This window comes from Capra hircus, chromosome 3 (assembly GCF_001704415.2).
Source record: "Capra hircus breed San Clemente chromosome 3, ASM170441v1, whole genome shotgun sequence".
NCBI lineage: Eukaryota > Metazoa > Chordata > Mammalia > Artiodactyla > Bovidae > Capra > Capra hircus.
Genome location: NC_030810.1, coordinates 90,883,536 through 90,901,780, shown reverse-complemented (window position 1 = coordinate 90,901,780; position 18,245 = coordinate 90,883,536). Strand labels below are relative to the sequence as shown.

The following is an 18,245-nucleotide window of genomic DNA, read 5'->3' as shown; positions in this document are numbered from 1 at the left end:
TCCTTTGCTGTGCAAAAGCTTTTAAGTTTAATTAGGTCCCACTTGTTTATTCTTGTTTTTATTTCCATTGATCTAGGAGGTGGGTCATAGAAGATGTTGCTTTGATTTATGTCATCGAGTGTTGTGCCTATGTTTTCCTCTAAGAGTTTATTTCTGGTCTTACGTTTAGGTCTTGAATCCATTTTGAGTTTATCTTTGTGTATGGCGTTAGGTAGTGTTCTAATTTCATTCTTTTGCATGTAGATGTCCAGATGTCTCCCTTATTGAAGATACTGTCTTTGCCCCATTGTATATTCTTGCCTCCTTTGTCAAAAATAAGGTACCTGTAGATGTGTGGGTTTATCTCTGGGTTCTCTCTCTTGTTCCATTGGTCTATATTTCTGTTTTTGTGTCAGTACCATACTGTCTTGATGACTGTAGCTTTGTAGTATAGCCTGAAGTCAGGAAGGTTGATTACTCCAGCTCCATTCTTCTTTCTCAAGGCTTTGGCTACTCAGGGTCTTTTGTGTTTCCATATGAATTGTGAAAGTTTTTGTTCTAGTTCTGTGAAAAATGCCATTGGTAGTTTTGATAGGGATCACATTGAATCTGTAGATTGCATTTGGTAGTATAGTCATTTTCACAATATTGATTCTTCCTACCCAGGAACGAGGAATATCTCTTCATCTGTTTATGTCATCTTTGATTTCTTTAATTAGTGTCTTATAGTTTTCTGTATACAGGTCTTCTGTCTCTTTAGATAGGTTTATTCCTAGATATTTTATTCTTTTTGTTGCAGTGGTAAATGGTATTGATTCCTTAATTTCTCTTTCTGATTTTTCATTGTTAGTGTATAGGAATGCAAGTGATTTCTGTGTATTAACTTTGTATCCTACGACTTTGCTGAATTCACTGAGTAGCTCTAGTAATTTTCTGATAGTTTCTTTTGGGTTTTCTGTGTATAGTATCATGTCATCTGCAGACTCTGAGAGTTTTACTTCTTTTCTGATTTGGATTCCTTTTATTTCTTTTTCTTCTATAATTGCCATAGCTAGGACTTCTAAAACTATGTTGAATAATAGTGGGGAGAGTGGACATCCTTGTCTTGTTCCTGACCTTAGAGGGATTTATTTATTGTCATCACCTGTCCGATGAGGAACTTGAGGCCCAAAGAGATTTACTTACTTACCTAAAGCTACATTGATGAAAGTGAAAGAGGAGAGTGGAAAAGTTGGCTTAAAGCTCAACATTCAGAAGACTAAGATCATGGCATCTGGTTCTATCACTTCATGGGAAATAGATGGGAAAACAGTGGAAACAGTGTCAGACTTTATCTCTTTGGGCTCCAAAATCAGTGCAGATGGTGACAGCAGCCATGAAATTAAAAGACGCTTACTCCTTGGAAGGAAAGTTATGACCAACCTAGACAGCATATTCAAAAGCAGAGATATTACTTTGCCAACAAAGGTCCATCTAGTCAAGGCTATAGTTTTTCCAGTGGTCAAGTATGGATGTGAGAGTTGGTCTGTGAAGAAAGCTGAGCACCAAAGAATTGATGCTTTTGAACTGTGGTGTTGGAGAAGACTCTTGAGAGTCCCTTGGACTGCAAGGAGATCCAACCAGTTCATTCTAAAGGAGATCAGCCCTGGGATTTCTTTGGAAGGACTGATGCTGAAGCTGAAACTCCAGTACTTTGGCCACCTGATGCGAAGAGTTAACTCATTGGAAAAGACTCTGATGCTGGGAGAGATTGGGGGCAGGAAGAGAAGGGGACGACAGAGGATGAGATGGCTGGATGGCATCACCGACTCGATGGACATGAGTTTGAGTGAACTCCGGGAGTTGGTGACGGACAGGGAGGCCTGGCGTGCTGTGATTCATGGGGTCGTAAAGAGTCGGACACGACTGAGCGACTGAACTAAACTGAACTGAAAGTTACATAGCTAATAAGTAGAAGAGCTGTGATTCAGACTTGACTTTGACTCAAGCCTTGTGCTTCTAACATCTACATTATTTAAATCATTTAGTTTCAAGAAAGCTTAATATTTTTCTTTATTAAGACCAGAGAATATGTAGGTCTGTTCAGCTCTGACTTAGTTCACTCTTACTGCTTCTTAGTTTTGTACACACAGCTTACTAGAGCCTTCTGGGCGGTCCCCTGTGAGGACATTGCTGCTCTCTTTGTAGGAGTCTTTCAGGCGTTTGGGTAATGGGATTTCAGATGATCTGTCAAGTGACGATGACGGTGAAGCCCAGACACAGATGATGATACTGCGGAGGAGTGTGGAAGGGGCCTCAAGTGACAACGGTTGTGAAATTAAGAGTAGAAGATCAATACTTTCAAGACACCTAAACACTCAGGTAATTTTTATTTTAGTTTATTAAAGTATAGGCATTAATTCCCAACTAACAAAGTATTAACGTATTTTCCTGTCATTTGTGGTCTTGATTTTCGGCAGGTAAAAAAGACCACTTCCAAGTGGTGCCCTGTTGTGCGGGATTCAGATAGCCTGGCTGAATCAGAGTTTGAATCAGCAGCCTTCAGTCAGGTAATGTATCCTTTTTCAGGGCATATTCTTGAATGTAATAAGTTTATCCATTCCTGGTTTGTTTTTCTTTTTGGATGCGCAGGAGGGGCTAGCAAATATACACATAACTTTAGGACAACCAATTGAAAAAAAAGAAAAAGGAGTGGGTAAAGGACTTCCCAGTGTCTCAGATGGTAAAGAATTTGTCTGCAATGCAGGAGACCTTCATTTGATCCGTGGGTCAGGAAAATCCCCTTGAGAAGGGAATGGCTACTCAAGCATTCCAGTATTCTTGCCTGGAGAATTCCGTGGACAGAGCTGCTTGGTGGGCTACGGTCCATAGGGTCGCAGAGAGTCAGAAATGACTGAGTGACTGACACTTTCACTTTTTCCTCTGCCTCCAACTGTCTACCTATTTAGCAGCTTTTAAAAAAAAATCTATCAGCTTTTATATGACTAGTCACCCAAGAAAAAGAATGAGCTCTTTGTCTTTGATCTGATCATAAAAGTATCATAGATGATGCCCAGAAAGAGATTTCTCAATCCCTAGATGATGAGAGCCAGAATGCTGGAGTGGGTAACCGTTTCCTTCTCCCTGGGTCTTCCCAACGCAGAGATTGAACCCAGGTCTCCTGCATTGCACACAGATTCTTTACTGTCTGAGCCACCAGGGAAACCCACTTAATATTCACTTGGAATATGGAGTTTATTCTTAAGCATTGTTTCTGTGTAAGTGGCATTGATGCTGAGGACAGATATTTGAGAAATGAGAAATGGGAGCAGTAAATCTGATTATCATGAAAGCTAATGGACATATTGTACATTTTCTGTGTTGTGCTTAGTTGCTCAGTCTTGTCTGACTCTTTGGAACCCCATGGACTATACTGGCTCCGTGGGATTTCTCCATGCAAGAATACTGGAGTGAGTTGCCATGCCCTCCTCCAGGGGATCTTCCCCATCCAGGGATCGAACCCAGGTCTCCCACATTGCAGGTGGATTCTTTACCATCTGAGCTTCCAGGGAAGCCCATTGTACATCTGGGACATTATAATTCAGAGATGAGGGGAGGAGATGGTGGTAGCTTTTGTTTTGATTGGCAAGGTTGTTGGGTTGTGGAAAAACTTTCATATTTATGTTTATACTGCAGGAGAGCTGCAATGTCCATTCTTTCCTCTGCTTGATTACCCTTTTCCCTGTTTGGCTGAGTTCCCAGATGTGATTGTGTCAATGGTCAAGCTCACAGTACTTAGAGTAAAAGACACTTTGGGTGTGCCAGTAGGCTCAGCCACACCTACTCCCAGAGTCGGCCCTCAGGATGTGTTTGCAGGAGTCACTCCCACCCCAGGGCGCCTCAGCTGAACAATCCCATGACTTGGCAATACTTCTCAGCGAGAGTCCTCTTTTATAGTCTCTTAAGAGTCATCAGAGTTCACGTTTAAATATGAAAGTGTGTTATTGTTACATGAAGTCTTGTCAACAAAGGCATGGCGATCAGTTTATGAGCATGCCAGTCATCACCGTAGGTGCCTTGTTTTCATTTTATTTCAGATATAGTTGTTTTTAAAAATGAATGAAATATTTTTTTTTGGTTTTTCTTTTTCCCTTAAAGGGCTCTAGGTCTGGCATGAGCGGTGGCTCTCGAAGCCTCAACATGTTGAGAAGAGACTCGGAGAGCACCCGCCACGACTCGGAGACGGAGGACATGCTATGGGATGACCTGCTGCATGGCCCCGAGTGCCGGTCATCTGTCACCAGCGACAGTGAGGGGGCACATGTGAGCTCCCTTCACTCAGGGACCAAACGGGACCCCAAAGAGGATGTTTTCCAGCAGGTCTGTAAAGGTGACGATAATAATAGCTAATATTTACTGTGTACTTAGGCACCATATTATCTCTTTTAATTCTACAGTGACCCTATAAGGTGGGCCCTTATTATCCCTAATTTAGAGATGAAGAAATTGAGCGTAATTTGTAAGTGAAGATGTTGGGCTCAGTGTTCAGAAGAAAGCACTCTCTAATTCCCCTAACCTAACTGTTTCTTCCTGATACCTTTTCTTATTTTCCTTAGGATAATCCTTAATATTCATTTTATATGAGCAGGGTTGCAGTACCCTCACATTGTATTTTCAGATATATCACAGCATTTTATGTGAATTACTAGGAGATGGCATTGCTTTCTTCTCTAATAATGTATAAAGCAAGTGATGCTTTTAATTTCAGGTTCTCTTTTAGTATCATAAAATCAGATAGCCTGGAAATGGGGATTCTTAGGTTATTTCAGCCTTCCAGTCAATCTAGGAATTCATTCTTCAGAAATGTTTTTACTTTCTGTCATGTAGTAACAATAGTTCCTACTTCTTAGAAATACTGTGATATATCTAATGAGATAATTTAAAGTGCTTAGCACAAACTTGGCAAAGAGTAAGCAGCCAGTACATGTTAGCTTGGTTATTACTACTTCTGTCAGACAGTTGGTTACTCTCTACTTAAATACTTGTGGAGCTGCAATGATTATTTCATGAGCTTGTCCTGCTGCTGGCTGGACTGAATGATTAAAAAATGGTTTTCATATCAGCCCTTCCTATGCTTAATGCCAATGATTATGACTCTTCTTAGTTTTGTTTTTCTTTTCTTTTTTCCACAATGACTTAATAAATAGTGGATGTTGGATATTCATTTGTTTAGTTATTGAATTTTCTTGATTCTAAGATACCTTAGATTTAGGTTATACATTATAATGAAAAACATTCTGCTTCATTGAATGTATACAATTTTCATAAACTGCCTGGAAACAACATATACTTTATCACTAAAGTTTTAAACTTTTCCCTCTAATTATGCTATCAAAATCTGAATCTGAATATTCTTTCCATTCAGTCTGAAGACTCATCTAAATTACATTAGCCTTTGGTAGTTATGCATAGCATCATGATGATTTCCACCTTTGTACTTTTGGGATTCACAGTATAATTTTAAGGCATATGTAAAAATAACTAGGTTAAGACGAAACTCACCATGTTAAGTAGAGTGCATCATCCCCCAGTTCTCCCACCTAACATGTTCTTCTTTTAGTCCCCATATCTCTAAATGCCACCACTAACCACCCAAGTCGGAAACCTTGGGGCCATTCTTGATGTCACCACTGCCCCCGCTCAACGTCCCCCCCCCACCATCCCCTGTATCTAATCTATCATCACATTTTCTCGATTCGGCTGTATAATACCTGCATCTGCTCATCTGTGTCCACCCTGCTTAGTGGATAGCTCTCATCTGGATCCTTACAACAGCTTCTCTAGCCTTGTTCCCTTTTGCTTCATTTTCCACACTACAGCCGGAATGATGCTTCTAAAATACAAATCTGGGACCTCCTGGTGGTCCAGTGGTTAAGAATCTGCCTTGCAATGCAAAGAACATGGGTTCAATCCCTAGTCAGGGAACTAAGATCCCCATGCCTTGGGGCTGCTAAGCCTGTGTACCACAGCTAGAGAGTCCACAGGCTCTGGAGCCCACACACAACCACAGAGCCCGCGCACTGCAGCTATGACCCACCTCAGCCACGTAATTGAGTAAAATTAGAAAAATACTAAAATTGTTTTTTACAAGTAAAGATCTGATGCCATTTCCCTTACAGTGCTCTAATTGCTTTCTTTTTCCTTTTGGATTATTTGCTTCTGTTTATTTGCTCTGATAAAGTCTCACATGGTTGAGTTGAGTCCCACAACTCAACTGAACTTCTTCCAGTTTCCTCATGTACTTCTGGGTCTTTCCTGAAACACACTTTTCTCCAGCACTCATTCCTTTGGGTCACTCCCTTTTGTCTTTCAGGTCTTGGCTCAGTTGCTACTTCCTTAGGAAGTCTTTTTAATCTGCTCCTAAAGCATTCTTCTCTTCCCTTATCACACTATGCAGTAACTTTATTTAGTCATGTCTCCTTTGTAAGTCTGTAAACTCCTTGATGTCAAGAACCTTGTATCTTGTTCTCCATTTATATCCATAGTTCCTGTTAATAGTAGCTGCTTAATAAATATTTTTTGGCTAAATCAGTTAGTAGATCCATAAATGCTCATCAGCATTATGCTAAGCATTGTTGTAGGAGAAGAAATATGCCATATGATCTTTTTCTAAAAAAAATAACATGTATTAGTTTGGGGACAAGATGATTTTATGGAAAACAAGTAGAGGGCACTATAAAAGCAGCAGCATATAATTAATGCAGACTTATCTGCGATAGACTGTTTTGATTGATTCAGAGAAGGGCAATATGAGAGAGACTTGTGGCCATCAGAGAGCACATGTTGATAAAATGGACTTGAGTTGGGACTTGAAGAACGAGACATGACATGGCAGAGGAAAGTGCTGGGCTGTTTTCATAGTGACCTTCTCCTCTTGTGCTTTCTGTGCTTGTCCATGTCCTGGTTAGACCAGAGAAAGGCTGACCTCCTTACCATTCCTGTGATATCTAAGTCCTGTTAGCGCCTCTCCTACCTAACTTCCTCCTACCCCTGGTCTAGTCATGGTGCTATGGAAATACTTTCCTCCTTGATATCCCATGCATACGCCAAGCTTATCCTCACTTCCATATGCTTAGAGGGGGAAGCAACTTCAGAGATCATGGAATCCTACCTCTCATCATCACAGAAGACATACAACCTCTCTCTTCAGATAAGAAATTGGCTAGTGAGGAGAAAGGACCAGAAGCCAGCATTGTGGAGGTGGTAATTGGAGTGATGGGCTTTGTGAGAGAGAGAACAGAATGACCAGGCAGAGCACTGGCGAATGTGGCCTGGGAGCCAGACACAGGGAAAAAATTCTAAAGGAGGAAAGAATGAGTGGATGGAAATATTTATTTTTTCTTCTCAGAACCATTTATTCTGGCTTCAGAACTCAAGTCCTGCCTCTGATCGAGTTAGTGCGATAATCTGGGAAGGGAATGAGTGCAAAAAGATGGATATGTCTGTGTTGGAAATAAGTGGCATCATCATGAGCAGGGTAAGGTTTAATAAGTTTTCAGAGTTTTCAAAAGATCTGTTTAATAATCAGCAGCTACTTCATTGCAGAAGGAAATGGCAACCCACTCCAGTATTCTTGCCTGGGAAATCCCATGGACAGAGGATCCTGGTGGACTGGAGTCCATGGGGTCACAAAGAGTCGGGCACAACTGAATACACATGCACACACAGACAGCTATTTCAGATTGTATTTAATGATCAAAACATTGACTCTGTTTTTAAGACACAAGTATGTGTACCTTAAGTTTTGTAGCCAGTTTTCACTTGGTAGTGTGTTTTTTAATTTGTTACAGAGATCTCTTTGAGCCTGATCAATTATTCAGGTAGACTTTACAAATATTTCTTATTTGATCCTAAAGTCATAAATCTGTACTTCATTTTTATTTGTATTTCTTTTGGAACAGATTTAGTTTATAATAATCTAAATAGTATTTGACAAATACTGCTTCACAACTGCATATAGCTGTGCAATAATGATAGCTGTTTTGAATTAATTTCCAGGTTAATGCATATCAGCAAGGAGTAGGTTATCAGATGCTGGGAAATGTCGTCACCATTGGATTAGCGTTTTTCCCTTTTTTACACCGACTCTTCCGTGAGAAGAACCTTGACCAGCTAAAATCCATCTCAGCTGAGGAGATCTTGACTCTCTTTTGTGGGGCACCACCTGTTACACCTATTATTATTTTGTCTATAATTAACTTTTTTGAGCGACTGTGTCTTACCTGGATGTTTTTTTTCATGATGTGTGTGGCAGAGAGAACATATAAACAGGTCAGTAGAAAGCTGAGTAAAATTTCTCACCTCTTTTTTGGTTTATGATGTTCTGTTTAGTTGCTTTTGTTGTCTTGATTTGTTCTCTCTCCAGAAGCTAACATGGGCAGTGGAGGCTTGATAAGTGGACTTTTGGTATTTGTGGGTTTAACACTTCTGATATTGATTATTTACAAATAACATGCTGTAATCTGAAATTTTACTGAGCCTATATGTAGGAGTAAGTGACTGAGCCTAGCTGATTGTTCGCACCTGCTCCTTGATGTGCCTCGATGTGTTTTATATACGTAGAAAGTGAAAGTGAAGTCATGTCCAACTCTTTGCGACCCCATGGGCTGTAGCCTACCAGGCTCCTCTGTCCATGGGATTTACCAGGCAATAGTACTGGAGTGGATTGCCATTTCCTTCTCCAGGGGATCTTCCCAACCCAGGGATTGAACCCGGGTCTCCCGCATTGTAGACAGACGCTTTACTGTCTGAGCCACCATGTAGAGTGTGTAGTAATTCCAAGGTGAAAATGTTTCTGAAAAATGGCCAAGTGAGAAATAAGTTTATTGAAATTGGATAAGAGTTTGGTATTGAGGGCTTATTATATTGGTGATATGTGTAAAAACTACAGTTTTTATATGGAAATGTAATTTGGGAGTAAGCTAGAATTTTGTATAAATGTTTGAATTTGTGAAGGTTGGGATTCACAAAGGTCTCCGAGGTGTATTCCTTGAAAATGTCCAGAGTGTGGTATATCAGAAGAATGTGTACATGCTTGTTCAGTTGTGTCCAGCTCTTTGCGACCCTTTGGATTGTAGCCCAAGCTACAAGCTCCTCTGTCCATGGGCAAGAATACTGGAGTGGGTTGCCATGCCCTCCTCCAGGGCATCTTCCTGACCCAGGAATGGAACCCACATTTTCCGTGTCTCTTGCATTGCAGGTGGATTCCTTACCTACTGAGCCTTTGGGGAAGCCCCCCTGAAGAAGTCACTAAGACAGGAAGTGGAAAAACATTGTTAATAGCTCATTAATCTGTTGCTACAGAAAGCACATTATACATAATGATCGGAACTTGATTCTTTTAATATTTTTTATGTGCTGGGAATATTTTACAATTATATAAGTGTGCACACAATGACACATATGTACATTTCACTTTGTGATTTTTTTTAACCTCCTCTAGAGATTTTTATTTGCAAAACTCTTCAGCCATATTACTTCTGCCAGGAAAGCTAGGAAATATGAAATACCTCATTTCAGACTTAAAAAGGTGGAGAACATTAAGATATGGTTATCACTGCGTTCCTTTCTAAAGGTGAGTTTTAACTAACTGTGGAATATCTGCAGTAATACACAGGAAACATGCTCATCGAAATTTCTGGTAGCAGATATTCACCAGGCTGGGTAGTCCTATGTTCTGGACAGATTATATCAGGGACTGACATCTAGCTCACCTGTTTGACAACAGATTGGGAGTGATCTAGCTGCAGAGCTGGTAGAGCTAATGAAACAAGGGCTTGGAAAGGGAAAAGAAAGTTTAAACTCTTAGGGCAGAGTGATACGCTGAGTTTTGCATCTTTTCCTGACTTCTGGGGAAACATTCCTGCTGAAACTGTGTTAGTGAATCAGTCACACCCTTAACTTGAATGGCATGAATCTCAGAGCTTACTTGAAGTTGAAGATGTCCAAAATATATTAAAATCCTGTGTCAGAAACCTCTTATAAACATTTGTTTTCACACCAACCTAGTAAGATTAGGTCCCCTAATCCGTCTCCAGCAGGGACCTAAAACGCTAACCTGTGTCTCACTCTCCAGAGACGGGGCCCACAGCGATCAGTGGATGTGGTTGTGTCTTCTGTCTTCCTACTGACACTTTCCATTGCTTTCATTTGTTGTGCCCAGGTAAGAGTTTCAGATCTATTTCAGGGGAAAGAAGAAAATAGAACTTGCTTTCTGTTCTAAACTAGTTCACTGTGTTTAAGGGAATACACTCACACACACATGCACACACACACACATACGCACACACACATATGCACACACACACACACACATACACATACGCAACAGATGTTTGTTTCTGACAGCTCTGGGAACCAGGGAGTCCAAGGTTAAGGTGCCAGGATGATTATATTGAAGTATTCAGTTCAGTTCAGTCACTCAGTCGTGTCCAACTCTTAGCGACCCCATGAATCACAGCACGCCAGACCTCCTTGTCCATCACCAGCTCCCAGAGTTCACTCAGACTCACGTCCATCGAGTCAGTGATGCCATCCAGCCATCTCATCCTCTCTTGTCCCCTTCTCCACCTGCCCCCAATCACTCCCAGCATCAGAGTCTTTTCCAATGAGTTAACTCTTCGCATGAGGTGGCCAACGTATTGGAGTTTCAGCTTCAGCATCATTCCTTCCAAAGAACACCCAGGACTGATCTCCTTTAGGATGGACTGTTTGGATCTCCTTGCAGTCCAAGGGACTCTCAAGAGTCTTCTCCAACACCACAGTTCAAAAGCATCAATTCTTCGGCACTCAGCCTTCTTCACAGTCCAACTCTCACATCTATACATGACCACTGGAAAAACCATAGCCTTGACTAGACGGACCTTAGTCGGCAAAGTAATGTCTCAGCTTTTGAATATGGTATCTAGGTTGGCCATAACTTTTCTTCCAAGGAGTAAGCGTCTTTTAATTTCATGGCTGCAATCACCATCTGCAGTGATTCTGGAGCCCAAAAAAATAAAGTCTGACCCTGTTTCCACTGTTTCCCCATCTATTTCCCATGAAGTGATGGGACCAGATGCCATGATCTTCGTTTTCTGAATGTTGAGCTTTAAGCCAACTTTTTCACTCTCCTCTTTCACTTTCATCAAGAGGCTTTTTAGTTCCTCTTCACTTTCTGCCATAAGGGTGGTGTCATCTGCATATCTGAGGTTATTGATATTTCTCCCGGCAGTATTGCTTCCAGCTTGTGTTTCTTCCGGTCCAGCATTTCTCATGATGTACTCTGCAAAGAAGTTAAATAAGCAGGGTGACAACATACAGCCTTGACGTACTCCTTTTCCTATTTGGAACCAGTCTGTTGTTCCATGTCCAGTTCTAACTGTTGCTTCCTGACCTGCATACAGGTTTCTCAAGAGGCAGGTCAGGTGGTCTGGTATTCCCATCTCTTGAAGAATTTTCCACAGTTTATTGTGATCCACACAGTCAAAGGCTTTGGCATAGTCAATAAAGCAGAAATAGATGTTTTTCAGGAACTCTCTTGCTTTTTCCATGATCCAGCGGATGTTGGCAATTTGATCTCTGGTTCTGCCTTTTCTAAAACCAGCTTGAACATCAGGAAGTTCACGGTTCACATATTGCTAAAGTGTGGCTTGGAGAATTTTGAGCATTACTTTACTAGCGTGTGAGATGAGTACAATTGTGCAGTAGTTTGAGCATTCTTTGGCATTGCCTTTCTTAGGGATTGGAATGAAAACTGACCTTTTCCAGTCCTGTGGCCACTGCTGAGTTTTCCAAATTTGCTGGCATATTGAGTGCAGCACTTTCACAGCATCTTCTTTCAGGATTTGAAATAGCTCAACTGGAATGCCATCACCTCCACTAGCTTTGTTCGTACTGATGCTTTCTAAGGCCTACTTGACTTCACATTCCAGGATGTCTGGCTCTAGATGAGTGATCACAGCATCATGATTATCTGGGTTGTGAAGATCTTTTTTGTACAGTTCTTCTGTGTATTCTTTCCACCTCTTCTTAATATCTTCTGCTTGGGTTGGGCCAAAAAATTAGTTTGAATTTTTCTGTAAGACGGTACAGAAAAACCATACTAACTTTTTGGCCAACCCTGTGTGTGTGTGTATTTACTGTGTCTAAATTTCTTTTGCTATTTTGAATACTTGTTAATTTTTATGACTTTTGAAAAGAGAATAGGAGTAATTTTTAGTCCTTTAAGACTCATGGTAACTTAATTGGAAGTTTTTGATTGGTAATAAAGCTATATATCATGATGGATACAAAATAGTGATTTTTCTAACTTCATCATTTCTTCTAATTTTATTATCACTGTAAAGTAGACTTTTCCCCATTTAATCATTCATTCATTTATTATGTTTTGGATTCCTATGTTCTTGTTTTTATCCAATAGATTATAAACTATTACTATATTCTTTTGATACATAATTGTCCTAGATGTGGCCAGCGGGAAACCTTTAAAGTGCCTTCCTATGTTCTTTGGAGAGGTCCCTATATATTTTTTGTTTCTATTTCTGTGTTTTCTTTTTTATAAGAATTTACAGCCTTATTCTATACTTTTCCACTTACTGAGTTTTAATTCTGCGACAGTCAGAGAACATGCTCTGAAGGTTTTCAGTCCTTTGAAATAAGTACGGACTTGTTCTATTATCCAGTACATGGTGAGTCTCATTAAATCTTCCATCAGGTCTTTGAAAGAATTTGTATTCCTTTGTTTTGGAGAGCAGTTTTCCCTCTCTGTAAATTAGCCCAAGTTTATTAGTTGTATGGCTGAAATTTCCCATATTCTTACTCATCTTTTTGGTTTGCTTATTTAATAAACCATTGAGAGAAGTGTGGTCATGTCTGCTCTGATGGTGGATTTATCTTTTTCTCCTTTTGTTTCTGTCAATTTTTGCTTTATATGTTTTTAAGCAATATAATTGGGTACATGCAGACTTGGAATTGATATCCATCTCCTTGGTGGATTGACTTTTATGTAATTTATAGTCTTTTTTTTTCCTCAATCCAGGATCACATATTCATTTAGCTGTCATCTCTCATCTGTCATTTAGCTCTTTACTCTCCTTTAATCCTGAATAGTGTCAAGCTTTGTCTGTCTTCATGAACTGATAAAATGTCTGTTTCTAATGTATCTTAAAATCTACTCTATTTGATTTTAATTTAACTATACTGTCTTTTGATTAGTTTTTGTCTGCTGTATCTTTGTTTTCTACCCCTTTTCATTTATTTTTCCTTTATATTTTAGTTGCCTTTTATAGTCAGCATATCGATTGCTTGTTTCTTCTTTTTTTGCTGTTATTCTATCAAAGTGCTTTAATATCTTTCAGTTCAGTTCAGTTCAGTTCAGTTCAGTCGCTCAGTCGTATCCGACTCTTTGCGACCCCATGAATCACAGCACGCCAGGCCTCCCTGTCTGTCACCACCGGAGTTCACCCAAACTCATGTGCATCGAGTCAGTGAGGCCATCCAGCCATCTCATCCTCTGTCGTCCCCTTCTCCTCCTGCCCCTCAATCCCTCCCATCATCAGAGTCTTTTCCAATGAGTCAACTCTTCGCATGAGGTGGCCAAAGTATTGGAGTTTCAGCTTCAGCATCAGTCCTTCCAATGAACACCCAGGACTGATCTTTAGAATGGACTGGCTGGATCTCCTTGCAGTCCAAGGGACTCTCAAGAGTCTTCTCCAACACCACAGTTCAAAAGCATCAATTCTTCGGCACTCAGCTTTCTTCACAGTCCAACTCTCACATCCATACCTGACCACTAGAAAAACCATAGCCTTGGCTAGACGGACCTTTGTTGGCAAAGTACTATCTCTGCTTTTCCAGTGTTGAAAATTTATTTCATTTATTTTGGTAACAAATCTGAGTTTGCTACAAAATATTTTCTCTTTCTGAGCTCTCTCTTTTTTATTAAAATTTAAGTATAGTTGATTTACAATGTTATGTTTAAGGTATACAGCAAAGTGATTCAGTTATACATATTTATACATGTTTATATGTAACTATATATTTTCTTTGCAGATTCTTTTCCCTTATATGGACTTCCTTGGTAGGTCAAATGGTAAAAAATATGCCTGCAATGTGGGAGAACCTGGGTTCGATCTCTGGGCTGGGAAGATCCCCTGGAAGAGGGCATGGCAACCCACTCCAGTATTCTTGCCTGGAGAATCCCCATGGACAGAGGAGCCTGACGGGCTACGATCTGTGGGGTCACAAAGAGTTAGACATGACTGAGCGACTAAGCACATAGGTTATTATAAACATTGAGTATAATTCCCTGTGATATATATACCACAGCTTCTTTATCCATTTGTCTGTTGATGGACATTTATATTGCTTCTATGTCTTGACTGTTGTAAATAGTGCTGCAGTGAACATTGGGATGCATATGTATTTTTCAATTGTAGTTTTGTTTGGATATATGCCCAGGAGTAGGATTGGAGGGTCATATGTTGTAACTCTGTTTTTAGTTTCTTAAGGAACCTTCATAATCTCCCTGGTGATAGTACCAATTTACATTCCCACCAACAGTGTAGAAGGGTTCCTTTTTCTTTACACCCTCTTCAACATTTATTGTTTGTAGACTTTTTGATGATGGCCATTCTGACCGAAGTGAGGTGATACTTTATTGTAGATTTGTTGTGCATTTCTCTAATAATTAGCAGTGTTGAGCATCTTTACATGTGCCTTTTGGTCATCTGCATGTCCTTTTTGGAGAACTGTCTATTTAGATCTTCTGTCCATCTTTTAATTGGGCTAATTTGGGTGTTTTTGTTATTGAGTTGTATGAGCTGTTTGTATATTTTGGGAATAAAGCCTTGTTGGTCTCATCATTTATAAACATTTTCTCCCATTCTGTAATTTGTCTTTTTGTTTTGTTTGTGGTATCCTTTGTTGTGCAAAAGCTTTTAAGTTTAATTTGGTCCCATTTGTTTATTTTTGTTTTTATTTCTATTACTCTAGGAGATGGATCCAAAAAGATATTACTCTGATTTATGTAAAAGAGTGTTCTGCCTGTGTTTTCCTCTAGGAACTTTATATTGTAGTATCCAGTTTTACATTTGGGTCTTTAATCCATTTTATTTTTGTTATAATGTTAGAGAAATTTTATAATTTTTTCCTTTTCCACTTAGCTGTCCGTTTTCCCAGCACCATTTATCAAAGAGACTGTTTTTTCTCCATCGTATGTTCTTGCCTCCTTTGTCATAGATTGATTGACTGTAGGTCGGTGGGTTTATTTCTGGGCTTTCGATCCTGTGCCTTTGATCTTATTTATGTTTTTGTGCCAGTACGTTACTGTTTTGATTACTGTAATTTTGTATTGTAGTCAGAAGTCAGGGAGCCTGTTTCCTCCAGCTTTGTTTTTCTTTCTCCAGATTGCTTTGCCTATTGACATATTTTGTTTCTATACAAATTAAAAACTTTTTTTTGTTTTAGTTCTTTGAAAAATTTCAATGGTAGTTTAATAGAGATTGCATTGAATCTGTAGATTGTCTTGAGTCGTATGGTTATGTTAACAATGTTAATCCTGCCAGTCCAAGAAACCGGTATATATATGTATATATTTTTCCATCTGCTGTGTCATCTTCAGTTTCTTTCATCAGTGTCTTATAGTTTTTGGAGTACAAGTGTTTAGCCTCCTTAAGTAGGTTTATTCCTAGGTATTCTTTTTGATATGATGGTAAATAGGATTGTTTCCTTAGTTTCTCTTTCTTATCTTTTGTTGTTAGTGTATAGAATTGCAACAGATTTCTGTGTATTAATTTTGTATTCTGTAGCTTTACCAAATTCACTGATGAGCTTCCATCATTTTCTGATGGCATCTTTAGGATTTTCTATGTACAGCATCATATCGTCTACAAACTGTGACAGTTTTACTTCTTCCTTTCCAATTTGGATTCCTTTTATTTCTTTTTCTTCTCTGAAGGCTGTAGCTAGGACTTCCAAAACTGTTGAATCAAAGAAGTGAAGTTGGGCATCCTTGTCTTGTTCTTGATCTTAGAGGGAATGCTTTCAGCTTTTCACTTTTGAGTATGATGGTAGCTGTGCGTTTGTGATATGTGGCCTTTAGTACATTGAGATATGTTCGCTCTATGTCCAGTTTGATGGGAGTTTGTAATCGTCAGTGGATGTTAAATGTTGTCAAAAGTTTTTTCTGCATCTATTGAGATAATCATACAGTTTTTATTCTTCAATTTGTTAATGTGTAGTGTATCACACTGATGTTTGGATATTGAAAAATCCTTGCATCTCTGATATAAATCCCACTTGATCATGGTATATGATCCTTTTACGGTATTGTTGGATTCAGTTTGCTACTATTTTGTTGAGGATTTTTGCATCTATGTTCATCAGTGTTATAGGCTTACAGTTTTTTTCTGTGTGTGTGATTTCTTTGTCTGGTCTTGGTATCAGAGTGATGGTGGTCTCATATAGTGAGTTTGGAATTAATCCTTCCTGTGAAGTTTTTGGGAATAATTGCAGAAGGATAGGTGTTATCTCGTTTCTAAAATGTTTGGTGGAATTCACCTGTGAATGTCTCTGGTCTGGGAGTTTTAAAATCATAGATTCAATTTCAGTATTTGTGAATGATCTATTTATATTTTCTATTTTTTCTTGGTTCAGTCTTGAGAGATTGTACCTCTCTCAGAATTTGTCCATTTCTTCTAAGTTGTCTGTTTTATTGATATATAATTGCTTGTAGTGGTTTCTCATTTCTAATTAATTGATGTGGTCCCTCTCCCTTTTTTTTTCCTGATAAGTCTGGTTAAATATTTATCAGTTTTGTTTATCTTTTCAAAGAACAAACTTTTAGCTTTATTGATCTTTTCTGTTGTTTTCTTAGTCTCTGTTTCATTTATCTCTGCTCTGATCTTTTTGATTTATTTTCTTCTACTACCTTTGGGTTTTGTTTGTCCTTTCTCTAGTTGCTTTATGCATGAGGTTAGGTTGTTAGAGATTTTTCTTCTTTCCAAAGGTAAGCTTGCATCCCTCTAAAGAACTGATTTTCTGTGTCTGATAGGTTTTGGATAATCGTGTTTTCTTTGTCTCTAGGTATTTAAAATTTTTTTCTCTTTGATTTCTTCAGTAATCCATTGGTGGTGGTGGTGGTTATTTTTATATTGGGGAGAACTCAGTCACATAGCTATACCTAGTTACAATCAAGATTGAGGAATGGATTCTAGCCTGTTCAAATTGAAAGGAGGGGGCCCTGTTTGAAAAAGTAGGAAAAAAGTGCTGTTAATGATACCAAAATATAAAGCTTTTACTTTTCTTCTGTGGTTTCTCTCTCTCAATTTGTCATAGTGTTTTTGTTTATTTGTTTAATTTTTTGAAAGTTGTAGTATAATTGCTTTACAGTGTCATGTTAATTTCTGCTGTACAACAGTGTGAATCAGCTCTGTGTCTACATACATTCCACATTGGTTGTTTAGTAGCATGTTGTATAACCTGCATGTAATTTTTTTTTCTCATGTAGTTGATTTCTAATCTTACAGTGTTGTGGTTGGAAAAGATGCTTGATATAATTTCAATTGTCTTAAATTGGCCAAGGCCTGCTTCAGGGACCAGCATGTGATTCATCTGCGAGAGTGTTCCATGTTCACGTGAACAGAATGTGCATTCTGCTGCTTTCAGATGGAATGCTCTGTAAATGTCAGTTAAGTTCATCTGAGACGTGTACACACTGCGTATTTAAGACAGATAACCAACAAAGACCTACTGTGTAGTACGTAGAATTGTGTTCAATGTTATGTGGCAGCCTGGATGGAGGGACAGTTTGGGGAGAGTGAATACATGTATATGTATGGCTGAATCCATTCACTGTTCACCTGAAACTGTCACAACATTGTTAATTGGCTATACCCCGGTACAAAACAAAAAGTTTAAAGAAGTGTCAGTTAAGTCTATCTGGTGTAATGTGTCACTTAAGGGCTATGTTTTCTTGCTGATCTTCTTTCTGGATGATCTGTTTAATGATGTAAGTGGGGCATTAGAATCCCCTATTATTGTTGTGTTACTGTCAGCTTCTCTTTTGATGTCTGTTAACATTTGCCTTAAATATTGAGGCACTCCTATGTTGGGTGCATATGAATACACAGTAGCTACACCTTCTTTGATTGACCCCTTGATCATGATATAGTGTCCTTCTTTGTCCCTTGTAACAGTCTTCATTTTAAAGTCTGTTTTGTCTGGCATAGGTATTGCTACTCCAGCTT

The 18,245-nt window shown here is 39.0% G+C and overlaps 1 protein-coding gene across 6 annotated transcripts in view; it reads left to right on the top strand.

Moving 5' to 3' along the window:
• PHTF1 (putative homeodomain transcription factor 1) overlaps nt 1–18,245 on the top strand; it is a 71,898-nt gene that overhangs the window by 30,511 nt on the left and 23,142 nt on the right. For all 6 annotated transcript variants that reach the window (XR_001295467.2, XR_001917854.1, XR_001295466.2 and 3 more), the window contains 7 exons: nt 2,167–2,340; nt 2,439–2,528; nt 4,117–4,338; nt 7,367–7,495; nt 8,017–8,289; nt 9,461–9,592; nt 10,094–10,180. Coding sequence is in view for 2 of the 6 variants with exons in the window: in XM_018045933.1 (XP_017901422.1) it covers nt 2,167–2,340; nt 2,439–2,528; nt 4,117–4,338; nt 7,367–7,495; nt 8,017–8,289; nt 9,461–9,592; nt 10,094–10,180 (1,107 nt within the window). In the remaining 4 variants the exon portion in view is untranslated. The remainder of the gene's footprint in view (nt 1–2,166; nt 2,341–2,438; nt 2,529–4,116; nt 4,339–7,366; nt 7,496–8,016; nt 8,290–9,460; nt 9,593–10,093; nt 10,181–18,245) is intronic.